The sequence below is a fragment of the Vanellus vanellus genome (assembly GCF_965231255.1).
Source record: "Vanellus vanellus genome assembly, chromosome: 17".
Taxonomy (NCBI): Eukaryota; Metazoa; Chordata; class Aves; order Charadriiformes; family Charadriidae; genus Vanellus; species Vanellus vanellus.
In genome coordinates, this window is record NC_138922.1 from 7,317,928 (window position 1) to 7,338,942 (window position 21,015).

The following is a 21,015-nucleotide window of genomic DNA, read 5'->3' on the forward strand; positions in this document are numbered from 1 at the left end:
GATTTCCAGCATACACATGGGCTCTGTACACTCTCCAGACGTTTTGCTGTTTCCCAGCAAACCTGGGCTGAGGAGGCTTGGGGGAGGGGGAACACCCTGGGATCCTGTCTTGTTTTATCTCAGACTCTCCCAGACTTTTGACAACTTACCATTCCTTGGTTGGGACTGTTCTCTGTGTCACTGCTGGCCAGGGACCAACTCCTTTGTTTCTTTTCCTCTAACTCCTTCTGTTAGGAGATGAAAAGAGGATAGGGGTTGGGAAAAGATGTATATGAGGTCCCTTCCATCTGCTTCTGGAGGCAGACTCTGCAGATAGGCAGGAGCTGGTGTCCTGCCCCAGCAGATGAAATGAAAGAACAGCTGCAGAGCCTTCTTGGGACTAAACACAGTGTATTGGGAAGGTGTTGCCCAGGTAAAGCCCTTAGCTTTGCTGAAACCACCACCTGCCCTGCATAACACAATTCAACACAAAGAGCCTTCACCATCTGCCCAGCATCTGCCACATCTTTCCTCCCTTGCCTGCCATTTGATGTGTCTCAGGACAAAAGCACACAGAAGCTGTCAGCAATATTCACCTGCCTTCTCCAGCATCAAAGAACACAGTAACACAGCCTGAACATGGACGGACAAACTTGTCCATGGAGAGGGACCCCTTTAGAGGGGGTGGCAGGGATAGCAAAAGCCAAACTCCCCTGCAGCTCTGCCCTTTCCCATCCATTCTATCATCCCCCAGCCTCACCACTCACCTGACTCCTACGCCGAGATGGAAAAGCAGGGTCTCTGTCTCTCCCTCTCTCTCTCTTGCTTGTCTGTTCCAGAATGGTGTGACTAGATGGGAGGTTATGAGGGTTGGGCTGAGAAAGACAGTAGGCATGCTAAAGTCCAAAGGGCAAGGCTGTAGGGCGGGGGGAAAGGAGGAACTTTGCAGCAGGTGAACTTTGGGACATTTATTGTTACCACTGCATGTACAGAGACCTCAGCAAGCAAACACTGGAGAAACAGAAACAGATTCAAAAGAGCTGTGCTGTTGTGGTTACCTGGGAGAAAGAAAAGCTGGATCCTGTCCAAGTAGGAAGGGGCAGGAAAAGGAACAGACTGCTCTGGATGTGGCATGGCAGAAGGAACCTCTGCAGCCTCCCAACAACACTGACCTTAACCCTTCACTCCGTCCTTTGCTAGTCATGCCAGCAGCTGTACTGGGTCCCTCCTTCCCTTGTGAAGCTGACAGCTATAGGGATGTTAGTTGCTGCCCTAAGGGCAAGCTCTGGTTTTATGTTTTCAATTTTCTTTTTAATAGCTTGTGCAAAATATATTCAACCCGTTTGACAGAACCATGGTTCTCTTCTGCACACAATTTTCCGTCTTCTCAAACCACTGCCATCCCGTTCTCACCCCAACTATGGGCCCAGCTGATTTCCAAAAAGCCAAGGACTTCAGCAGCCTGCGGTAGCTGTAAGTGGTCAGAGAAGGATCACTGTGGACTGAAAAAATCCTGCATTTCAGTCACCATCTGGGAAAACACCAGAAATTAAACTGGACAACAAAAAGAGCAAGCTGAATGACTCCTTAGAGCTTGAGCAGAAGAGCAGCTTTGGAGGTCACAGGTGGAATAAGCTCACATCTTGTGTAGGGCAACCTAAAGAAGCTCATGTACACAGACATAGGAATCGGCAGCATTTGCACTACCTTTGCTATTCCTGAACTTCATCTAGGGAGAGAAGGCTCCAGTCTCTGTGGTTCCTTCTTTTGACATTTACGTCATCCAGAGAGTGAAGAACACCTCATTGGATCATTTCCAAGAAACCTTCTAAAGCCATCTCTGCCCTTGCCTCACCCAGCCACCAGCTCTCTCTACCTAGGGCAGAAATAGCTCCTGTAGAACACCTGGTCCTGAGAAGAGTATTGTTACCTGGAAGTACTTTCTCCTTTGAATCAGAGGTCTGGCGATTAAAATTGCGGTATTAAATTGCACCAAAGTCTTCTTCAGCCTCCTGTAACGCTTCCTAGTGGGATGTGAAAAAAGAATAATTGCTAATGAGGGAAACATCAAAAAAAATGTAGGCAGACAGTGGACTCAATTTGAGGGTGTGGGCCACGCAGAACAGTAATACAATTAGCCAGCCAGAATTTGGTCTTACTGTGTTAAGTGTGGTCCCCTCTTGGATGTTTTCACTACATCCTTTACCCTAGCTTTCACTGTACCAGTCTTAGCACAGGCAAGTTACTCTAACAGTTTTGACAGCAGCTGTAATTCCCCTGGAAGCTCTGATCAGTGTGGGGAACCAGGCTGGGAAGTCCCTTCTCCACCATTCCAGTAACAGGATTACCCCCAGCAGAGCAGGCCAGGAGCCTGTCTTGGTCAGACACATCCCCACCTTGCTGTCCTAGGCAAGGACAAAGGGCTGCACCTTGCCTGGCCTTTGACTCCTGACCTTGCCTGATAACCTCGGAAGTGAGCTTGAATGATTGTGGCTTTCTCCTGGAGGACACGGAGGCGTCTGCGGCGAAGAAGGTATCGGAATTTCCTTTGCAGGGTAACAATAGCCCAACTCTGCCTCTGGTTCCATCGTGTCTCCAGAAGTCGCCTGGCCTTCTCCTTTAGAAAGACCTGGGCAAAGGGAACAACTGCTAACCCACAAGGAAAGCAGCCAGCTTCTGTAAGAGTTGATCAATAATAAAAGCTGCTGGTTTATATCTTTGTAGCATTTAAGGCTCCCTGCTAAGGAAACTGCACTCCCTTAATTGGGATGGGCAGGAGGCACAGGAGCAGGTGAAAAGATGGATGCATTTGTGGAGGACAGGGAATGAGGGGGTGATGAAGATTAGTAGGCAGGAAAGGCAGAAGCCCAGATCTCCATCAAGGAACGCTTGATGGGTAGACAAAGGAGCTGACCATGTTACTGCAACAGCCTGGAGCCATGTCCACTGTTTCTTTATCTGAAATGCTAAAAATCCCTCCTTCATGCTTGAGACAAGACACAAAGCAAAAGGAAGGTGAAGGGACGCAATGTTCTCCCTCTTTGGGCAGACAGCTGAGCTGCTCTCTGTCCATTGACAGCCAGCGGATAGATGGCTGGGTCTGTGCGATTAAGGTGGGTTCTCTATAGGTATCACCTTTGTTACTCCAATCTGATAGAGATCTGAGGGGTTTCCCACCACACGAGACAGCACAGCCGCGCAGCCTTCTCTCTCCTCTGAGCAGTTGTGCCTTTGCCCAGCCAGGAAGCCATACCTGGAAGATGAGATGTTGATATAACAGAAACCAGGACTGTAACTGGAGTCCTCAGAGGAGAACAAATCACAATGCGCTAACAAGTTCATCCAGGCTTTGAGTGGCTGGGGAATCCCAAGCCAGTACACCACTGTACCTGGCTAGGAAGTTCTGGAATGAAAGACGGACTGGGTATCCCTCCTTTCTAATGTGGATAGCCTCCAGTATCCCAGAATGTCGCAGCTGACAAGTGACATACTCCACATCAAAGATATTTGACAGCTGTGAATGTAATGCAGAAGCAAAATGTAAAACAAGAAATAAAGAAAGAAAAAAGGACACAGAAGGCAGAGAGTTTAGGAAGGGTGTCCTTCTATTGTCCTGTCCTTAGGTTAGATCTTGCCGTGGTCTATGGGCAATAGAACACAAAACCCAACACATCCTTTGGTGTACAACTTACACTGGCTTCTTATCCTCCAGCATGTGCTCAGCTCACATGGCCACAGGGACGGGTGAGAGACAGAGAAAGGGGAAGAAAAGTGTCAAGCTATCAAATGAAGCAAAGAAGTCCAAACCCCAACTGTGAAAGGAGAGCTGCTGGAGAGGACTGAACTTCAAGGAACTGAGGGACTCCATACGGACCTCAGAGTGCTGCCCTACCTTTTTGGGATTAGGGGTGATACACCGAATGAAGAAGGCATGGCTCCTGTAAAACAGAAGGAAGAACCTTTGATCATCCTCCTTTCTGTGCTGACCTGGGAAGACTTCACACACTTCTGGGTGCAGTAATCAGCCCAGTGCAGGGATGGCACCATAAGAGTCTTTCACCTTCTCAGCTTGGCTGTGAGGTCCTGCAAAGACTGCTGGAATTTGGACACCAGTGTGAAGGCCTGAGGCTTGAAGCCTTTGCCTCTGGCACCCAGCTCCCTTTGCTGAGTATAGGCAGCTTTAGCCTTCTGGAAAATGTGAGACACCACCTGGAAAAACAAAGAAATGACCAAAGCTCCCTGAACTACATGGAAAGAACAATCTTCTACCTGAAACTGTGGGACCATTTTCCCTTGCCCCTAGCAGTGCCAGGAACCCAGCTGCATCCTCATGCTCTCTGTGCAGTTTATATATAAAATGCATTAACTGCAGGCAAAGATGACTTGCTCAATTCCCAAGTGTCCCTCAGTAGAACAAAACTCCTCAGTTTCTCCAGGTTCTCCTGACACCTGGCCAGGATCTTTCTGCTTCTCACATGAAAGCAATGAGTGGCTCATTAGGTTTCTACAATAGAGACCTTCATCCTAAACCCCTACAGTACCTTGAGGTGGCTCTGAGAAAAGATATCCAGCACCTCTGGACGCAGCTGGTCACGGTTTTTATTAAGAAACTTGTGGACCTGCAGAGGCAAAGTCTGATTTAATGCACCATTCAGACTACCAGACAGGCAAACACCCCTCTTACATGCACCTTGACTTGGGGCAGACAGCTGGAGAGGTGGAACAAGGGGAAGGCCCTAGAGAATGAAGCTTGCTGTTCCTGCTGCCACCAGGACTGGAGCGGAAAATTACTTCTGATTTTAGGAGTGATTGCTCCCTTTCCCATTCACATTACCCAACAGGCTTTGACCCCTCACTTTCTTTCAGCAGCAACAGCTTTTCTGGATTTCCAGGGCTCCGAAACAAGCAACGTAGGCTGTTGTGTAGCTGAGGCCATTACCTATTTTGCTTCTGCCCAGAGGCAGCTTAGTTGCCTCTCCTAATACAAATCTTCTCATTTCTGATAAACAGATGGTCTAGACGCATGTGCAGTTACAAAGGACTCAGAGTTGGTCCATCAGGACATCCACAGCATGCTTCCAAGTTGGCCTATTGCTCCAACTGCTAAGAGCCTTGTGCCAGCTCACCTGATAGGTGACAGGGCCTGCATAGTGCTTCACAGTGAAGACTGGCAAAGGCAACTTGGGCTTGACATACCAAGGGCTGTTTCCATGATGATAATGACACTTCTGGAGGAAAGTGTGGTCAGTGGCCTGTAAAGGAAATGAAAATCATGTTTTCTGCTGCTGCAACATATCCAGCAGGCCAAAAAGCCACTGTTGAACTGAAGGTAAAAACATCTAATACTTGTGCAAACACAGTCCCTGTTCAATCTGTGTAACTGCCTTACCATAACCATCCTGCAAAAGGGATCACATAAGAGGATAAGAGCTGCTCACCTGAGTCAGTGAAGTCTGGTCATCCAGGATACGCAAGATGCCGTGGGGTTTTGCAGCAATGAAATCAAGGCATGACTCACTGTACGTCTTGGGAATAGGAATCCAATCTAGCTGCTCTTTTCTGTATTCCTCCTGCATGTTAAAGACCAACCAATCAAATCCAGCCATGCAAACAAGAATAAGTGGAGGGATTTAACAGAAGGATTTGGTTTATTCATCAGGGGAAGTTAGTGTTTTACTGCTGTTAGGAACTTGCTAAGAATTATCTGGTTTTGTCTTATGAAACTTCTTCTAAATCCACTAATGATTTTCCTAATTTAAGAGTGGAAGGCTGCTAAGCAGAGTGACAAACTGTAAAAGGCAACAAGTCTGATAAATACACTTTCATCTCCAGGACATGAGTGGTACATAAAATGCTACAATAAATCTACCAAACAGGTTTTAAAAGCACCAGCTGAGGTCTGAGGTCCTTGATCCTGACCAACTCACTTATAAAATCCATAAAAGGAAGCAAGGCACTAACACACTCCCATTCCCTTAATTTACTACCAAATTAGTAAAAGTTATTAAATAGCCAGCTCTTTGGACTATGATTCCATGTGTACTGCTTAAGAGGCCCAGGTCTATTCAGCTTCATGCTTCCCCACTAAAGGATACTCTCCAGCTGAGGCTGCCTCAGCTCATTCCATATGTGGTGCCTTTCACCTGCTGGCGTGAGTTTCATTTACCTCTTCCTGGGCAATGACAGTCTGGCTGAAAAATTGCTGGAGATGCTCATTGGCAAAGTTGATGCAGAGTTGCTCTAAGCTGTTCACACCCAGATCCTGCAAAGACGAGAAGGTACGATCACTTCCAACCCACAGTTCTCCCAGGAGGCTGTGTCTTTTTGTGAATAATGCAGAGCAACAGATGGTGCTGATCTGAGATGCTGGTTCAGGCAGCTTGTTCTGATCAGTATGTGTGAATGAACCTGAGAAATTCAAATCATCTTATGACTGGTTTGCAAGCTCCCAGCCTGGTTTATTGATGAGGCTGAACAGCAAGAGGCAAGACAAGCTGTGAAGGAGCACAAAGAAGAAGAGATCTACTCCTGGATGCACTCCCCCACCTGTATAGGCTCCAGTGTTTTCAGCATTCATCAGAACACACAGATTTTAACAGGAATCCTAAATATAAAACTCACAGGCCTTGATGAGCACATATCACTCTAAACCCCTGATCTGCCTGTTTTTTACTTACTGCAAGTCTTGGAAGCACCCAGAAGCTCACTGGGGCAGAGACATGGGTGTATACTTGCCACAAGGATAACGATTCCTGACCCAGAACTCTAAATGCTAACCTAAGCTCAGTTTCAAAAAGTGACACCTTGCAGGGCCTTTGCTTACAAAATTATCTGCAGTTCTCCTGTCCCTGGTCTGATCCAAAGCCTAGCTGTTCAGGAAGAATCTCTTCAGATTCTGGACTTACCCCATTCAGGCTGGGAATAACAGAAAAACAGGATATGCTGAAGCACATGAAAAGAAATTAATTGTAAGAGATAGTGTTAACATATTTCCAGCTTTATCCAAGTCTTCAGGAATAAACAGGAACAGTTAGATTAAAACTACATTAAAAATGTTTTTCTTACTTCTGTTAGTAATAGCACCAGGAATAATTAAAATGTGATTCATTAAGAATTAGCTCATTCATCTCACCTCATCAGTACAGCAAATTCAAACTAGGTATTTTTCTGGGTTTGGTCCATTAAAACAGGCTGATGAGTGATCTGGATCCCCAGGCCACTGCTGAGCAGCAGAACACAGCTTGCAGGGAAAGGACTCCCTTTCTACAGGAATTCGTGTATAAGTGAACATTCTAAGACATTTCTGGGGGTTTTGCAAAACCTTAATTAGGTGAGAATCGAAAGAAGTTAAAATCCCCATGTGTCCTTCCAACATCACACATAACTTGGTTTCTAAACACCAATGCACTTGCTGAAAAGTCAGTTTTGATCTGTATTTAATACAGCATATGAAGTAATTCAATGGGCCAAGTTAGCTGAAAGTGCAGGTTTTGTCCTGATTTAAAACCAAACAATTTCCTTTTTCCTTAGAATGACAGAACCAAAGCTGGCTATGTGCACTAGCTATGCAGCACCATACTGGTCAGTTTATGCAAAGGTATCAAATGTGCAATGCTGACACAGTGGGAGCACCAGATAGGTTGTTAACTGCCTATGATTGTTAGTACTCCACTTACACACCAATACTACTTGCTATCCACCTAGTCCTATGTACTTTAGGATTCTACCTATGCCACACAGTCATGGAAGACTATGGGCTCCTCCAGACAGCAATTCATAATGAGAGTCTATAGTAAAAGTGTTAAATCACACCCTGAAGGAGCACTCCTTTACTGCCTCTGAAAAAAAAATAAGTACCCCCCTGAACATAGACATCTACATTACACATCTACATTACATGGTAAAATTACTGTCTCCTTTCTGGGAGAAAAAAAAAACAACAAAACCAAAACCAAACCAAACCAGAAAAACAAAGGAAAACCCACCCATCAGATACCTTCCCATTTCTGGCAGTGACTAAGGAGAACCAGCACATGCACTTGCAGCCCACTCAATATGAAAAGAATAGGAAAAGCAACCTCAAAGCCATGTATGTCCACAATGCCCACAGCACAATCCGATTCCCAGGGAGCCAACCACTCATTGATTCGCAGCAGCAGCCACTCAAAGAGCAGATAATACAGAGTCTTGGCAATGGAGTCCCTGCGTAAGAGAGTGGAGTAAAACCAGTTACTGCAAAGACAGCACCCTTGGGTGCATCTCACCTACCCATTCAACAACAGCAGAAGTCACCTGGCATCGATGGCTCCTTCTACAGACAAAGGGGTGAAGATATGATCATAAGACGTCACCTGTATACAAAAAGAGCTGGAATTTACTGTTATTATCTCACAAGTGCACATTTCTTTTTAAATCTGCAAGGAAGTCAGCCTGCTTAATAAATGAATTTTTTTCCTATGTGGCCTGAGAATTTTTTCAAAGGAAAAAGTAAAAACAGAATTTTGCTGCCACATTTCAGGGTGGGAGTCAGCTGGCCAAAATGTTAAGCCTGAAGCCACCTCATGTCAGAAAAGAGCGCTCTTAGATGTGAGTTCTGCCATTTTTACAGACCCGCCTTGAGGGTTTCAGCCCATCCCCATTACTAATCCAGCACAGCAACCATTTTACTCCTGCTGTTACCTCCCAGATTTTGGACCTTCTAAGGTGACGGCCCTTCTGCTGACAGAGCACTGGGGTAGGGCATTCCATGCTTCAGGATGAATGATAAATCACCAAAAATGTACTCACAGTGACACGATGTGTGACAGCACTTTGCAGGAAATCTGCTGAGACACGCAACAAATTTGCCACAATCTGAATCTCAGTGTCACTGGCAACGGCTGCATGTTCATAGGATTCTTTCTAAATAATAGAGAACAGCAGATTCAATTACAGATGGCATACTAGATTCCACTAGTATTAATATTCTCAACAGTACCTCAGCTGCACAGAGCTGGTCACAGCCTGGGCAAAGCATCTAGGTTCATTTTGGCTCCTCAAAGAGCCACCCAAGCTCTAATGACCTTTGTTTGTCTCCCATCTTCTGTCCCTGCATAGGTCAGTCTAGAGCCTAAACTGAAAACAATGGAATAGTCTTCAAAAGATGTCACCTTCAGTCAAGAACAATGTCCCCGTCCCATCACATGGGATAACAGCCATGTTCAGCACAAATAGCCCATTCCCAGGCTGCCAAGGTTTAGCGTACCTCGTAGGAGGTAAAGCAGATATTCCCCAGTTGCAGAATGGCGGCCAGGACAGCCCAGGTGGAGGTCAGCTGATCGTCAGAGAGGCTGATTCCCTCAAGAGCTTGCACCAAGACCAGAAAGTCCTGACTGTCCTCCTTCCCCAGGATGTCACATGCTCTGCCCTGGGAGAAGAGGGACAGATAATCGTGGTCAGCTCCTTTTGCCCCAGGCTGAAGCTGAGCTACCAGCAGCAATCTTCAGAGAAGCAGTTCAATGTTTTAAGGACTGGAAGAATCTGAAATACAAAGACCAAAGACACCACTAGTGGGAGCTCAGCATTCAATACAGCCCAGTCTTTTCTCTCTGGAGTTTTTGAGAGTAAGCTCTCTCTTGCCCACATGCTAAGTTTTTGTTGTGGTTCCAATACAGGCAGCCCAGCTACCTCATGCCCACTGCTAGAGTGCAGCTTGAGAGAAGAAGGGATGCCAGAATCTACTCCCAAGCAAGTCATGTCAGAGTTGCTACCCCAAAGAGTACCAGAACCCAATGTATCAAAGCAAATGGGTTTCTGTGCACCTAGAGAGCCATCCTGGGTTATAGTCTCACTCACCCCTGCCACAGCTTCACTACAACATAGGCATATCACTCCTATTCTTCTCATGTTTTTCTCTACAAGAGGACGACTGCCTCTGACCCTAAAGTTCACAAAATCCTGGGTTAAGGGGGTCTGTAGAACCTGTTTGTGTACAAGGGCATTCTTTGAAAAAAGTTTCTAGCTGATCACCAAATTCAGATAAGGACAAGAATGAGGTCCAAGCAGACCTTGGGCTTCCTCTTACCAAGACCCAAGACAGATTTTGCCTGTCTCTGCTAACTTCTTTATTCATGGTCTGATCTTTTTCCCTTTTCTTCTCTGCAGCAGGCTGAGGCACTCCTGTTAACTATCACCTTGAAAAGTTCAGTTTACAATACAGATCCTTTGCCAACTAGGAGTATCACCCCATTAAGGGATGCACCCTTAATTGCCCTCCATCCTTGAAGAGAGGTGGGGGGAAGCATCTGACAGTCCCATCTGGGGTGCCCCATGTCCTCAGTGGCCATTTCAGCCTAAACCAGGACAGTCATTAATGGTACTTGTCCATTCATTGCCTGAAGGAAATATGATAGCAATCATTCATCAAGGATTCCTCACATGACCACAGCTGCTGTAAAGAGTTTGCCCACCCGGGAAAGCTGACTCACACAGCCAAAACAGGAAAGATATCTTGCTATTGCTATGAATTTCTAGAGTATGGAAAACATTCTTAAACAAAAGAAACCGTGCCCCAAGGTGATGGCTTGCCATAAGTCTGGCAAACAATTTTCGAGTTTAAACAGATTGTAATCAGTAGTACATTTCAGGAGTTTAAAATTTCCACCCATTGACTCAGTCAATGAAGTGTTTTGCTGAAGGTAGAAAGAAATATCCTCCACTTTTTTCAGTCCCACAATGAATTGCAAATGCAAGGAAAGGCAATGAGAAAAGGATTTCTTCACCACGTGGTGGAGCCATGGGCCTACATGATGGCTCCTTTTTTAAAAGACTTTCTTTGGGAGCACAAGGGGCCTGAAAGATGAGAAAGAGATCACATAAGAGACAAAGGTAGTCCTTCTTAGGTCAGGTGTGACAAGGAGCAGAGCAGACTTTCACACAGTCCTGTGAGGGACACATCAGGAGGGAAGCAAAATTATCAGGTGCCTCACTAACCAAACAGAAGTGATGGCTTGGCCATTTCACTCTATCAGCTGCTGCAAAGCATCCTCATCTCACTCACCTGATTCAGGTAAAAGTAAGACTCTGCCTCTTGCAAGTACAACTCCTCTTTCTGCTCCACAGGCAGCCCAGCCAGTAGCTCATAAAACACATGGTAGTTCCTCTCACCATGGGCCTGACAGGGACATATTTGATAGAGTTGATTCATATCCAGTTCTAAAACCCTACAGAATACATGCTGTCATGAATAAACACTCAAAGAGCAGGACACTGAAACTCTGAGGTCAGAAAGATGAGGCCAGAAGCCACCCAAGAACTATTTCTTTTGAAAATTTTCCAGGGTTTCTCACTGACACCTTAAGAACATTCCATTTGAGAGCAATCCCTTTCACACAGCTCCAATATTTGACCTTTTCCACACTCCAGGCATTAAGAAAAATTAGTTGAGGAAAGATTTAACTTCCAGTAATCCCTAATAAGTCACTTAATTCAACCTGTTTGAGGCAGAGCAACCTCCTATTTTATGGAAATAAAATAAGTGATCACCGTGTGCTACACAGAGGGGACATATTTCTTGCTAACAGAAGAAATGTGAGGCAATATCTCCTACTTATTCCCATCCCTTTATTTAACAGTCAATTTAAGATTAAACATGAATAAGGGACAGAGGGACCGCTCTAGGAGGGAGGGCATCATTGGTCCTCACCTGGAATACCACACGAGACTTCTCCAGCAGATACTGGGAGATGGACGTTCCCACCACGATGCCACTAAGCATAAGACAACAACAGATCCTGTCAGAAGCTAGTGACAGGTTTTCTGTAGATCCATTTCCCTGAGGATGTAGAAGATGGAGTTGTTGCTGAGAAACAAGGGTATGACTTGACCAACTTGGTCTGAATTTTGAAGCTTTCCAGCACTGGTGTTTTGTATCAGACTATTACAGAGAAAGCAGCAATGAAACATACAGATTCAAGTTTGGGTTCTGGACAGCTTCCAGAGTGCAAAGGAGCTTGGACTTGAATGATCCTCACGGGATATATCCTGAAAATAATCCAGGGAACATGCCATGCCTCTTCCCTTCAGCTGTAGCTGTTCCATTATCACTCCCCCATCGGACCTTACGCACTCATTTCATATGTCAGGCTGATGACTCATGGGGACAGGGACCACCTTTTTGTTTTGTAATTTAATTGTGTCTTGCACAAAGTGATCCTGGACTAAAACCAGGATGTCCAAGTACTACAGCAATAGTGGGCCATGCAGCCAGCAGCCTCAAGTTAAGCTGCATGCAAGGATCTATAGCCCTTCAAGCTTGTCATGTGTCCCATGCAGATTAGGCAGATGTGTAATGAAGGCCTGAATTAGTGGGCACATGAATATATACAATTGATTTGAGAAGAGTCAATATGGCTTCTGTAAAAGGAGATCCTGCCTCACAAACCTCCTGGAGTCATTTGAAGATTACAAATTTGAAGATAAGAACTATCTAAGGGATCTAGTCTACATGACTTTCCAAAAGGTTTTGACCAAGCAACCCTGGCATAAGAGGGAAGGTCTTGACATGGGTGGAAGTAAATGCCTAATCCTCTTAACAGTGGGAGGCAACCACTAGAGTTCCACAAAGTGTCTGTGCTCTGAACTGTGAGTGTAACTTAATGTTTGATAAATGACCTAAAAGAGGAGATGAACAACAATGTGACAAAGCTTCCTGATTGTACGAAATTATTCAAGGCAGTGAGGATGAAGGCCAACTGTGAATAAATGCAGACAAACCTTACAATACCGAGTGAGTGAGCAAGAAAATGGCACACAAAATTCACTGTAGGTAAATGTAAACTGACAGGTTTAATGTAAATGTAACAGGTTAAATGCAAACTGACAAAATTTGGAAAGGAGGCAGGTTGAAAACAAAAACTGTTTTTCACAGAACTGGTTAGACCTGTAGAATACTTGCCAAAGACTGTTGCAGAGGCATGAAGTTTCTATGAGTCCAAGAGGAAACTGGAAAACCACAAGAGTCTCAGAAAAACTCCTGAGCTGCTGCAAATGGTTAAGAGCTAACAGAGCATTAGAGAAAAGCATGATATATATTTTGCCTGTTCTTACTGTTGCCTCAGTGAATGCTTGTGGCCAGTGTTGGAGACACAACATTGTATTAGATGGCTCCTTGGTATAAACCTGTTCAGCCATTTATATGTTCTTAATTTATCATCCATCTTGAGAGGTGAAGATCTATTCTTTTATGGAGGAAATCTAAAAGCAAAATAGTGGTGTAAACTCATTCTTTTCCCATCACGATGATAACAGAAGTGTAGGGGAGGGAGGGCTATGGCATGAACTTGAAGCACTGCTAGACCTTTTCTCACCCAAGCACCCCTTGACAACTGGGAAAGACAGCATCCCAAGATGTTCTTTTAACTCACTGTCGCATATAGACATTCAGAAGTTTTCCAAAACGGCTTGAGTTGTCATTGAGGATGGTTCTGGCATTCCCAAAACTCTCCAGGATGGGTAGGACATTGCAGGGCTTGAAGAAAAGATGGAGAACACTTCAGTAGCAATCATGGGTTTACTTCTGCTCTGTGTTTGCTCAGATTCACCTCCCAGACACTGCTATAAGGTCTCTAATGCAGGTATCATCTCTCTGTTCAAACAGATACAGCACTCTACATAGCATCAGGGCTCCCAGATACTAAAATACAGAACAACAAATACTTCAGCTGTCCTCATGTTTTTACTGGAGCTTCACCTTGAACCACAAGCCATCCTAAGTCCAGCTCAATTAACCAGAAACAAAGAAATAACATAAACAGTATGGCCTCTTTACCCTGTCTTTGGCTTCCACTCCTTGCCTAACTATTGCAGCATAAAGTCAATCTCAGTTGCCTCTTACCTGTCTGATCCTGTGGCTGTCTGATCTCTGGTACAGCATGGTCAGGTATTGCACGATTGCTTTGGCTGCTTCTGTTTTACCCGATCCACTGTGTCCACTGGAGGAACAAGAGGTAAGGAAGCCGGCATCAAAACAGAATTACTTAATTTAGACATATCAGAGGACTTGTTACAGTAAATCAATGGAGTTGTACTGATTTACAACTAATGAAGACTTGTCACCTATTGTTTGAAACAGTGAGACAACTTGACAAAATAGGCCCAAATAAGATTGCGCTGTGGAATGCCAAACACCTTCTCTTCCACTCCTCTAAACTGATGCAAAGATAAATTCAGGTGTATTTGCACGGCGTGAAATAAGAACCCATCTTATTCATGTTCTCTACTGACAGCCTTCACACAAGAGCCAGAATGATAACCTTAAGGACAGTGAAATAGAAAGATGAAAGTCTTACATAAAGAAATAAACAAGCCTTCAAAAAAGTACCCTTATTTCCTACCTGATGATGACACACTGCTCTTGCTCTGATGACTGAGATAGCGTGTAGGCCATTTCTGCTATGGCAAAGATGTGTCTAGATGTACAGAAAGAAAATCCCAGTTAACTGACCTCACATTTCTACCCCACAAATACAGCAACAAAAGGTTACTCATCAGTGATCTACATTAGAGACGGGCCAGTATCTTGATCTGAGAAATGTGAGGAACAAGGAAAATCAGAGCTTTGTTCTTTGCTGACATCAGGTTAATACCAGGTTAATACAAGCTATTGCAAAGTTCAGATTCCTCCAGGACCTCTTCAGCCTAACCTGAGTAACACTCTGTGCCATGGTGTTTCATATAAGGGACACAAGCAGTATTATCTGCACTAGAGGAACCTGCCTACATTGCTAGCTCTGGTAGGGCTGTACCAGTGTTAGCAGTGGGGAGTGCATACTGCCAGAACTACTCAGGTACAATCCTAGCAGGCATTGAATTCAGAACCTTCAAGCAATACTGAAGAAATTGGACCTACAGAGTTTAGCTCTGTAGCATTACAAGTCCGAGAGACTACAACTTTGTCAGATGGATTGTTCACTTTCTGCAGCATTCATCCTGCTCTATCAGACAACTGGAGGAAAATAAAATACTTTCTGGAGCGCAAACGGAACAAAATTTAGGGAGTTATTTGAGACAGAGAAACATACGGAGCATTTTTTGAGAGACTCCCTTGGTGGTACTGGGTAGCCACATCTTCAGAGTAGATACTGAGGTCTTTGAAAGGATTCACAGAAACCAAAATTTGCCCAATGTAAGTCTACAACAAAAACAAGAAAGGGAAAAAAATCTGGTGGCTTCTTAGAATTTTCTGAATGAGGAATGCTTCTGAACACATATATTAATACAAAGATTGAAATAACCTTTTAAGGAATACCGTCTATTCTGACTCTACTATCAGCTTATTCAGAACATAGCACAATTTTTCAGTCGTCATTTTCAGAGTTCTATCATTAATATTTTGGTATAAGTGGGCACTCACTGGTCCATGGTCATCTTCATTGGTCACTGTCTATTCTCCAAGCTTCACATGAAATTACAGGCACAGGTTTGAACACCTGAGCCAGTAAATGAAAAAGAGAACAATTAGCCATTCAGAAGTAGCTCTGGACTGCAACACTGAAATGTTTGCAGAAACTCTGAAGTTTCTTCTGGAGGTCCACAATTTTCACTCAGAACTGCTTTGCTAAGACAGGAGAGATCCAGTAGGATTAACTAAAACTGAACTCAAGTACACTCATGGGTTGGCAACAAATACCAACATTAAAGAGAAGCTCTGAGACTTTCAAATTTTACCACAAATATTTAACGCTACCCATTTTCTGAGCAAAAGCAGTGTGAGTATCCTTGTTATCATTGTTCCCAGTAATGAGTTAGCTCTTGAGCTACTTAGTGCATTATTAAAGCTTGATGGAATGAAAGAAATTATGTTCTCTTAAAGCTCATTGCTCAGAATGATTAAAAATCTGAAAAATAAAACTGAATAAAATTTAAAAAAAACCCTGAAAAATAAAATTTAAAAAAAACAGCCAAAACCAGAAAACCCCAAACACAATTACCCATACATAAATAAGATTGCGATGAAACCTCTTCTTCAGACACAGCAGAACTGAGCTTTCACAGACTTCCCTACAAACAGAGGAAAGGACTCGTCAGCCAGAAGCTTCACTTGCATGTATTAATATTAACCTTTCTGCCCTCGCAAGGATTTTGTAGGAGACGAGGATCCGAAACTATTCACTGCCTTCACGTGGTTCCAACATGTCCAGGATTAAACACATCAGAAAGTAGAGCAGCCAAAGCTCAGAACATCCAACCTGTCCATCTCCGTGTGATCACACCTCCTTGCACACTGCCTTTACAGCTGTTTATCTCAACAGGATGGCAAGGGTAGAAGGTGCAGGACATGTGTGAGAAGCAGTGTTAGGTGCTTTTCTTTCAACAACAGCAGCGAACACATGATTTAAAAGCCATTAAAGATGTAGGACCTGAGTTTGCCATAGTTGAAAGCAAAAGGAGTCACTAACACCACAGGTGCGAGTGTCAGTAGGCAAACAACATAGAAATGTGCCTCTCATCCTGCAAGTCTTCCTGACTTACCACCCACTTCATGCAATAAGAATGGTATGTCAAATTCCCAGTTCTGTCCCTCTGCAACACCACAAATGTCACATCAGCCTCTAAACCTCATTTCCCCTACCTATAAAGTATACTTGGTTTTTTTAGAACACATTTTAGGACTGGGAACCATTTAACAAGAGAGAGTTCCCTGGATGCATCTGTAAGAAAGTCTGCTAAGACGAGCTGCTCTCTCTGGTGTGTAACTGCAGAGATTCAATGTGCACTCTCTGCGCAGCAGAGCTGCGGGACACACTATAAACAACAGTCAGGAGTTCCCTCTGCAGCTGCGCTCCTCCCCACATAATTCAGTAGGTCCATAACTTAAACAGCATAATTCAGTCTTTTACTTAGCTTTACTGCAGAGCATCCATTACTCAGCTATGATATTCATCAAATTAATTCTATTTTCTGACATGGTAGCCAAGGATCTATAATGTGCTTTCTGTTGTTGAGCCAACAGTAGCTTTGAAGGATAACATGCAAGCCCTTGTGACCTTGAATTAGCTGCAGAATACCACTGACAACACATACTCCAGCCTGGTTAGATCTTCAGTCTCCTCAACTTCTCCACAGTGGTCTTCACACACATAAACCTGAAATGCATAGATACATTACTGAAAATCGGGAGAAGTTCAGCTTCATTATAATACTGGAGACAACACCTGTACCTTGTTCTGCATTAATTCCATCTCTAGCATATTGTCAGTGATGTCTTCTGCCTCCCACTGATCTTCACAGACCTTCATCACATGGCTGTTGGCCAGATGTGGGTCCTTGTAGATGGCCCATTTGCTTAGGTTCTCAATGGTTAGTCGTGGTAATAGCAATTCAGAGTTCAGCCACGCTGCAGGATCACATCCCTCAGCCTGCTGCTGAGACCAATGAACACAAGGTGCGCCTATGGGCCCTGAAGTCTGGAGGACACCTGAACCCTCTTTGACATCTACCTCACTGGAATAATCTGGTGTATGTATTGGATCCTCTTCTCGATGTGGAAGGAAGCCCGGTTCACTGTTTCTGTGAGGGCTTTCATCCATCAAAGATCTGGGAAGGTCACATTTGAATCTGCAACCCTGTTGCACAGGCATTACAGATTTTCTGTCCAATAGAGATCTCAGTTTCTCTAGGGAATAACCATTCCCAGAGTCCCTGGCTAAGGTGCTATTTGTCTTAACCATGCTGTGGACTCTGGGGAACACTATAGCAAACTTGGCATCAGTAGCATTGTTCTTCTCCTCATCCAAGCTAAGTAAGTATGGAAAGGAACTGCTTCCATTAAGTGGGGAATCACCAGAAGGCAAATCAATGTGTCCCACTTCCTCTGCCATTTTAGGACCACCTTTACCTTCCACTAATGGAGGAGAAGATTCTTTGTCACTCAATTCAGCCCTCCGCAGTGGTCCGGCTGGGCCAGGGAAGGCTTTGCCAGTCCGACCAACCCACCCAGCAGTGCTCACAATCCGGATTGCCACCCTACTTCTGAATCCAAAAGGTCTGCTGCTCCTCTTCCTCTTCCCAAACTTCTTCAAAAGCCATCTTGAAATACCAATTGCACGTGCCACGCTCAGCAGACGAGCTTTCAGGCCTGCTTTCTTGGCAGGTTTTTGACCAAGCCAGCCGGTGACTTTTCTAAAAGTAGAATGGGTGTGCAAGTACTTGGATCCTTTCTCATCATACACATTTTCTTCTTCAGAAGGTACCTCGGCAACCACTACTTCTGCTTTCTCTTGTTTTGCCTCTGAAGTCTGGCCTGAACTCAGTTTAACATTTCCAATAACTTTTCCAACTTTCTTCTTCTTGCCAAGGAGCTGTTTATCAGATGATTTTTTTGTAATAGTGGAGCAGCTTGAAATATTCGAAAGATTTAATCTTTTCTCTCCAAAACTCTGAGCTATGTTGGGTTCTTTCTGTGTACTGGGGGTTTCTGGAGTTGTGGGTTTGGAACAGATGTTTTCAACATTTTTCAGGTGAGAGTTGGTTTCCGAAGCCATCTGGACAGGATTTGGTTTACAGCTTGTTAATAGTTTGGTCTCAGCATTTTTATGTTTGTTTTTCAGATTGAGAAGTATTTGGGATTGAGAAGAGCATTTCTTTGTAAGCATCATCACTGCTAACTCCTGCTTCCTGCAGTCTGAGGAACTGTCCCTCTGTATGTGTCCTACCACTTTACCTTGTTCTGCAGTCTTACACCTCCCAGATTCCTCTTTCAATGTCATCTGCTGCTTGGAGAGCAAAGGGCTATCTTCCAGTGCACTGCCTTCATCATACACACTCTCTTTCTGTTCAGTTCCTTGAAGTACTTTGCAAAGGTGAACAGGGAGTTTTGCTTTCACAGCACTAGGCAATGGTTGTTTTGTTGCATTTTCTTTTCCTTTGTCAATGCTCCCTTCAGTGCTGTTCTCTCCATTTCTGTCAGAATTATCATGTGTATCTTTTGACATAGCTTGAATTTGGTCATTTTCTAATATATTTTCCTTGCCTGCTTCATCATTGCCATTTTCTCTGGTCTCAAGACTATTAAGTTGGAATCCTGAAATGCTTACTTCATTATCTTCCTCACTACTCTCAGCTAGAATAGATTTTGGTTGTCGTGGATTGTCATATTGCTTCTTCATTTTCTCCTCTGCCTCCAGTCCTGCAAAGTCAGTGCCTTCATCCTCAGATTCGTTCCTTCCATCTGTAGTCGCCTGTTCCCTTTCAGTTTCATTAGATGCTTCATTGCTTTCATCAAGCAGTTCCTTGTAGCCTTTTCCTTCAGCCACAGGAGGATCTTCAAGCATTGCTTCTTTCTCTCTGATGCCATCTTCCTCTGAAGAACTACTCGTCTCTTCATTACTTGCAGTGCTGTCCACTACAGTCTCTTTTGTACCTTTTTTATGGGTCAAATGGTCTTCACTGCTGGAGTCAGAGGAGGAGCTATCTGAGGTTTCCAGGATATTTTCTTCTGCACTTTCAGCGACAATAACGCTGGTATGTTTTCCAACTTGCTTTTTCCAAGTTCTCTCACCTTTTCTCTGTGCCATACTGCTTTGGGACTGAGAACATGTCTTCTGCTCATGAGCTTCCTTAAAACCATGATTCTCATTGTGCTTTTCCCTATGCCTGGCATTGTGCGTCTTCTGCTGCAAGTCATGTTTCTGAAGAGAGCCTGCAGCACTTTGCACTGCAATTGATTTTACAGACTCTGACTCGGTGACTTTTTCACTAACAGCAGGATACTTTCCACGCTTCTTTTTAAAACTGTGTTTCTTGCTGTTTGTGGTGGCCTTCTCTTCCTTATCACTACTGTGCTCACTTTCTCGCCCTGATGTAATTTCCTGTTGCTTGCAGGCCTTTCCTTTTTTTCCCTCCAACTTGGACACTAATTGTTCTCCATGTTTTCTCCCCCAACCAGATTCTCTTTTATCATTTCTCCTGTAGGCTCTTTTCCCCCGGAATAACTTTTTGTGGCCATTTTCTTTGCTTCCCTGAAGCCTTACCAGCCTCTGGCTTTTTAAGGGGTCCTCTTCAGGGGTGTTATCTTGTTCAGGCAATGACTCTTTGTCCTTCACCTGGCCTTTACTATTACTTTCCCACCGTCTACCACAGTGGATCTTTGAATCTCCCAGTGAGCTTGCCTTTTTCTCACAATTCAACACCTTCTCTTTTCCAAACTTTCTGTGCCTAGTCTTGGATTGGGAAGGAGGCATTTCTCCAGGGTTCAGCAGTATGCGATGGCTTATCTCAATTCACCTGTGAAAGGAAACATTGTGCATTTTGCTGTAAAATAAGCTACAAAGAGAGGTAGATCCTCCTAAGTGGTAATTTACCTCATTTCTATAGAACCAAACAAACATTTGCAGAACCATACTTGTGCAGGTAAGGAGTGTCAAACTGACTGTCCTATTCCAGGTTAATCTCTGTTTTATTTTGTCACGATGCACCCTTATTTTTTTCTTTTATTAGGACTCTTGCAAGAGGCCGGTCATATGCAGGCAACTGAACGAATGTCTATGATTTTCCACAGTTAACAAAGGTTTGGCCACACTGTAGTTTAAGACAGGATGATTATTTTATTTCAGCTTTTGCTTATCCAATAACCTTCTTTGTGCTGAAGAAGACAGGAACACATCTAATAATCTATGTCAGATGAATGAACAGTAAATAGTTAACTCAATTTCCTTACACAATACTGAGTAGATGCTGTATTGCTGAGGAGAACTGAAAAGACCACAACTGATTGTTAACAAAACAAGCAAACAAAAAAAAATTAATTCAAACTGTACAAGCTGAATTGATACTGCAGTACCAGCATCTGTACAAGCTGAGCTGATACATAATTAGCAGAAAGGATGCAAAAATATAAGCCCCATTTTTTGTGTTTATCTATTGTTCTTTCCCTTTTATATGAGCACTTGTCTCTTAACAAGCAAGTAAGTACTTGGTAAATTTAAATATAGATCGTAATTAGAGTTAAATAGTATCTGATTTTCCAGGGGATAACACTTTAATTTTTCTGCAGTGCAA

At 43.9% G+C, this 21,015-nt stretch overlaps 1 protein-coding gene across 1 annotated transcript in view; it reads right to left on the minus strand.

Annotated features, from left to right (window-relative positions):
- MYO15B (myosin XVB) overlaps positions 1-20,198 on the minus strand; it is a gene marked incomplete at its 5' end in the record, with an annotated part of 46,306 nt that extends 26,108 nt beyond the window's left edge. Inside the window, 25 exons of the mRNA XM_082492298.1 lie at positions 150-227; positions 1,910-2,003; positions 2,433-2,608; positions 3,115-3,232; positions 3,369-3,493; positions 3,872-3,917; positions 4,040-4,188; positions 4,521-4,598; positions 5,106-5,231; positions 5,418-5,549; positions 6,146-6,241; positions 8,058-8,181; positions 8,272-8,330; positions 8,767-8,880; positions 9,224-9,385; positions 11,018-11,131; positions 11,663-11,726; positions 13,383-13,486; positions 13,853-13,949; positions 14,352-14,426; positions 15,039-15,148; positions 15,954-16,017; positions 17,041-17,102; positions 17,178-17,381; positions 17,685-20,198. Coding sequence (XP_082348424.1) covers positions 150-227; positions 1,910-2,003; positions 2,433-2,608; positions 3,115-3,232; positions 3,369-3,493; positions 3,872-3,917; positions 4,040-4,188; positions 4,521-4,598; positions 5,106-5,231; positions 5,418-5,549; positions 6,146-6,241; positions 8,058-8,181; positions 8,272-8,330; positions 8,767-8,880; positions 9,224-9,385; positions 11,018-11,131; positions 11,663-11,726; positions 13,383-13,486; positions 13,853-13,949; positions 14,352-14,426; positions 15,039-15,148; positions 15,954-16,017; positions 17,041-17,102; positions 17,178-17,381; positions 17,685-20,198 — 5,085 coding nt within the window. The remainder of the gene's footprint in view (positions 1-149; positions 228-1,909; positions 2,004-2,432; positions 2,609-3,114; positions 3,233-3,368; positions 3,494-3,871; positions 3,918-4,039; positions 4,189-4,520; positions 4,599-5,105; positions 5,232-5,417; positions 5,550-6,145; positions 6,242-8,057; positions 8,182-8,271; positions 8,331-8,766; positions 8,881-9,223; positions 9,386-11,017; positions 11,132-11,662; positions 11,727-13,382; positions 13,487-13,852; positions 13,950-14,351; positions 14,427-15,038; positions 15,149-15,953; positions 16,018-17,040; positions 17,103-17,177; positions 17,382-17,684) is intronic.
- Between the last annotated feature and the right edge of the window lie 817 nt (positions 20,199-21,015).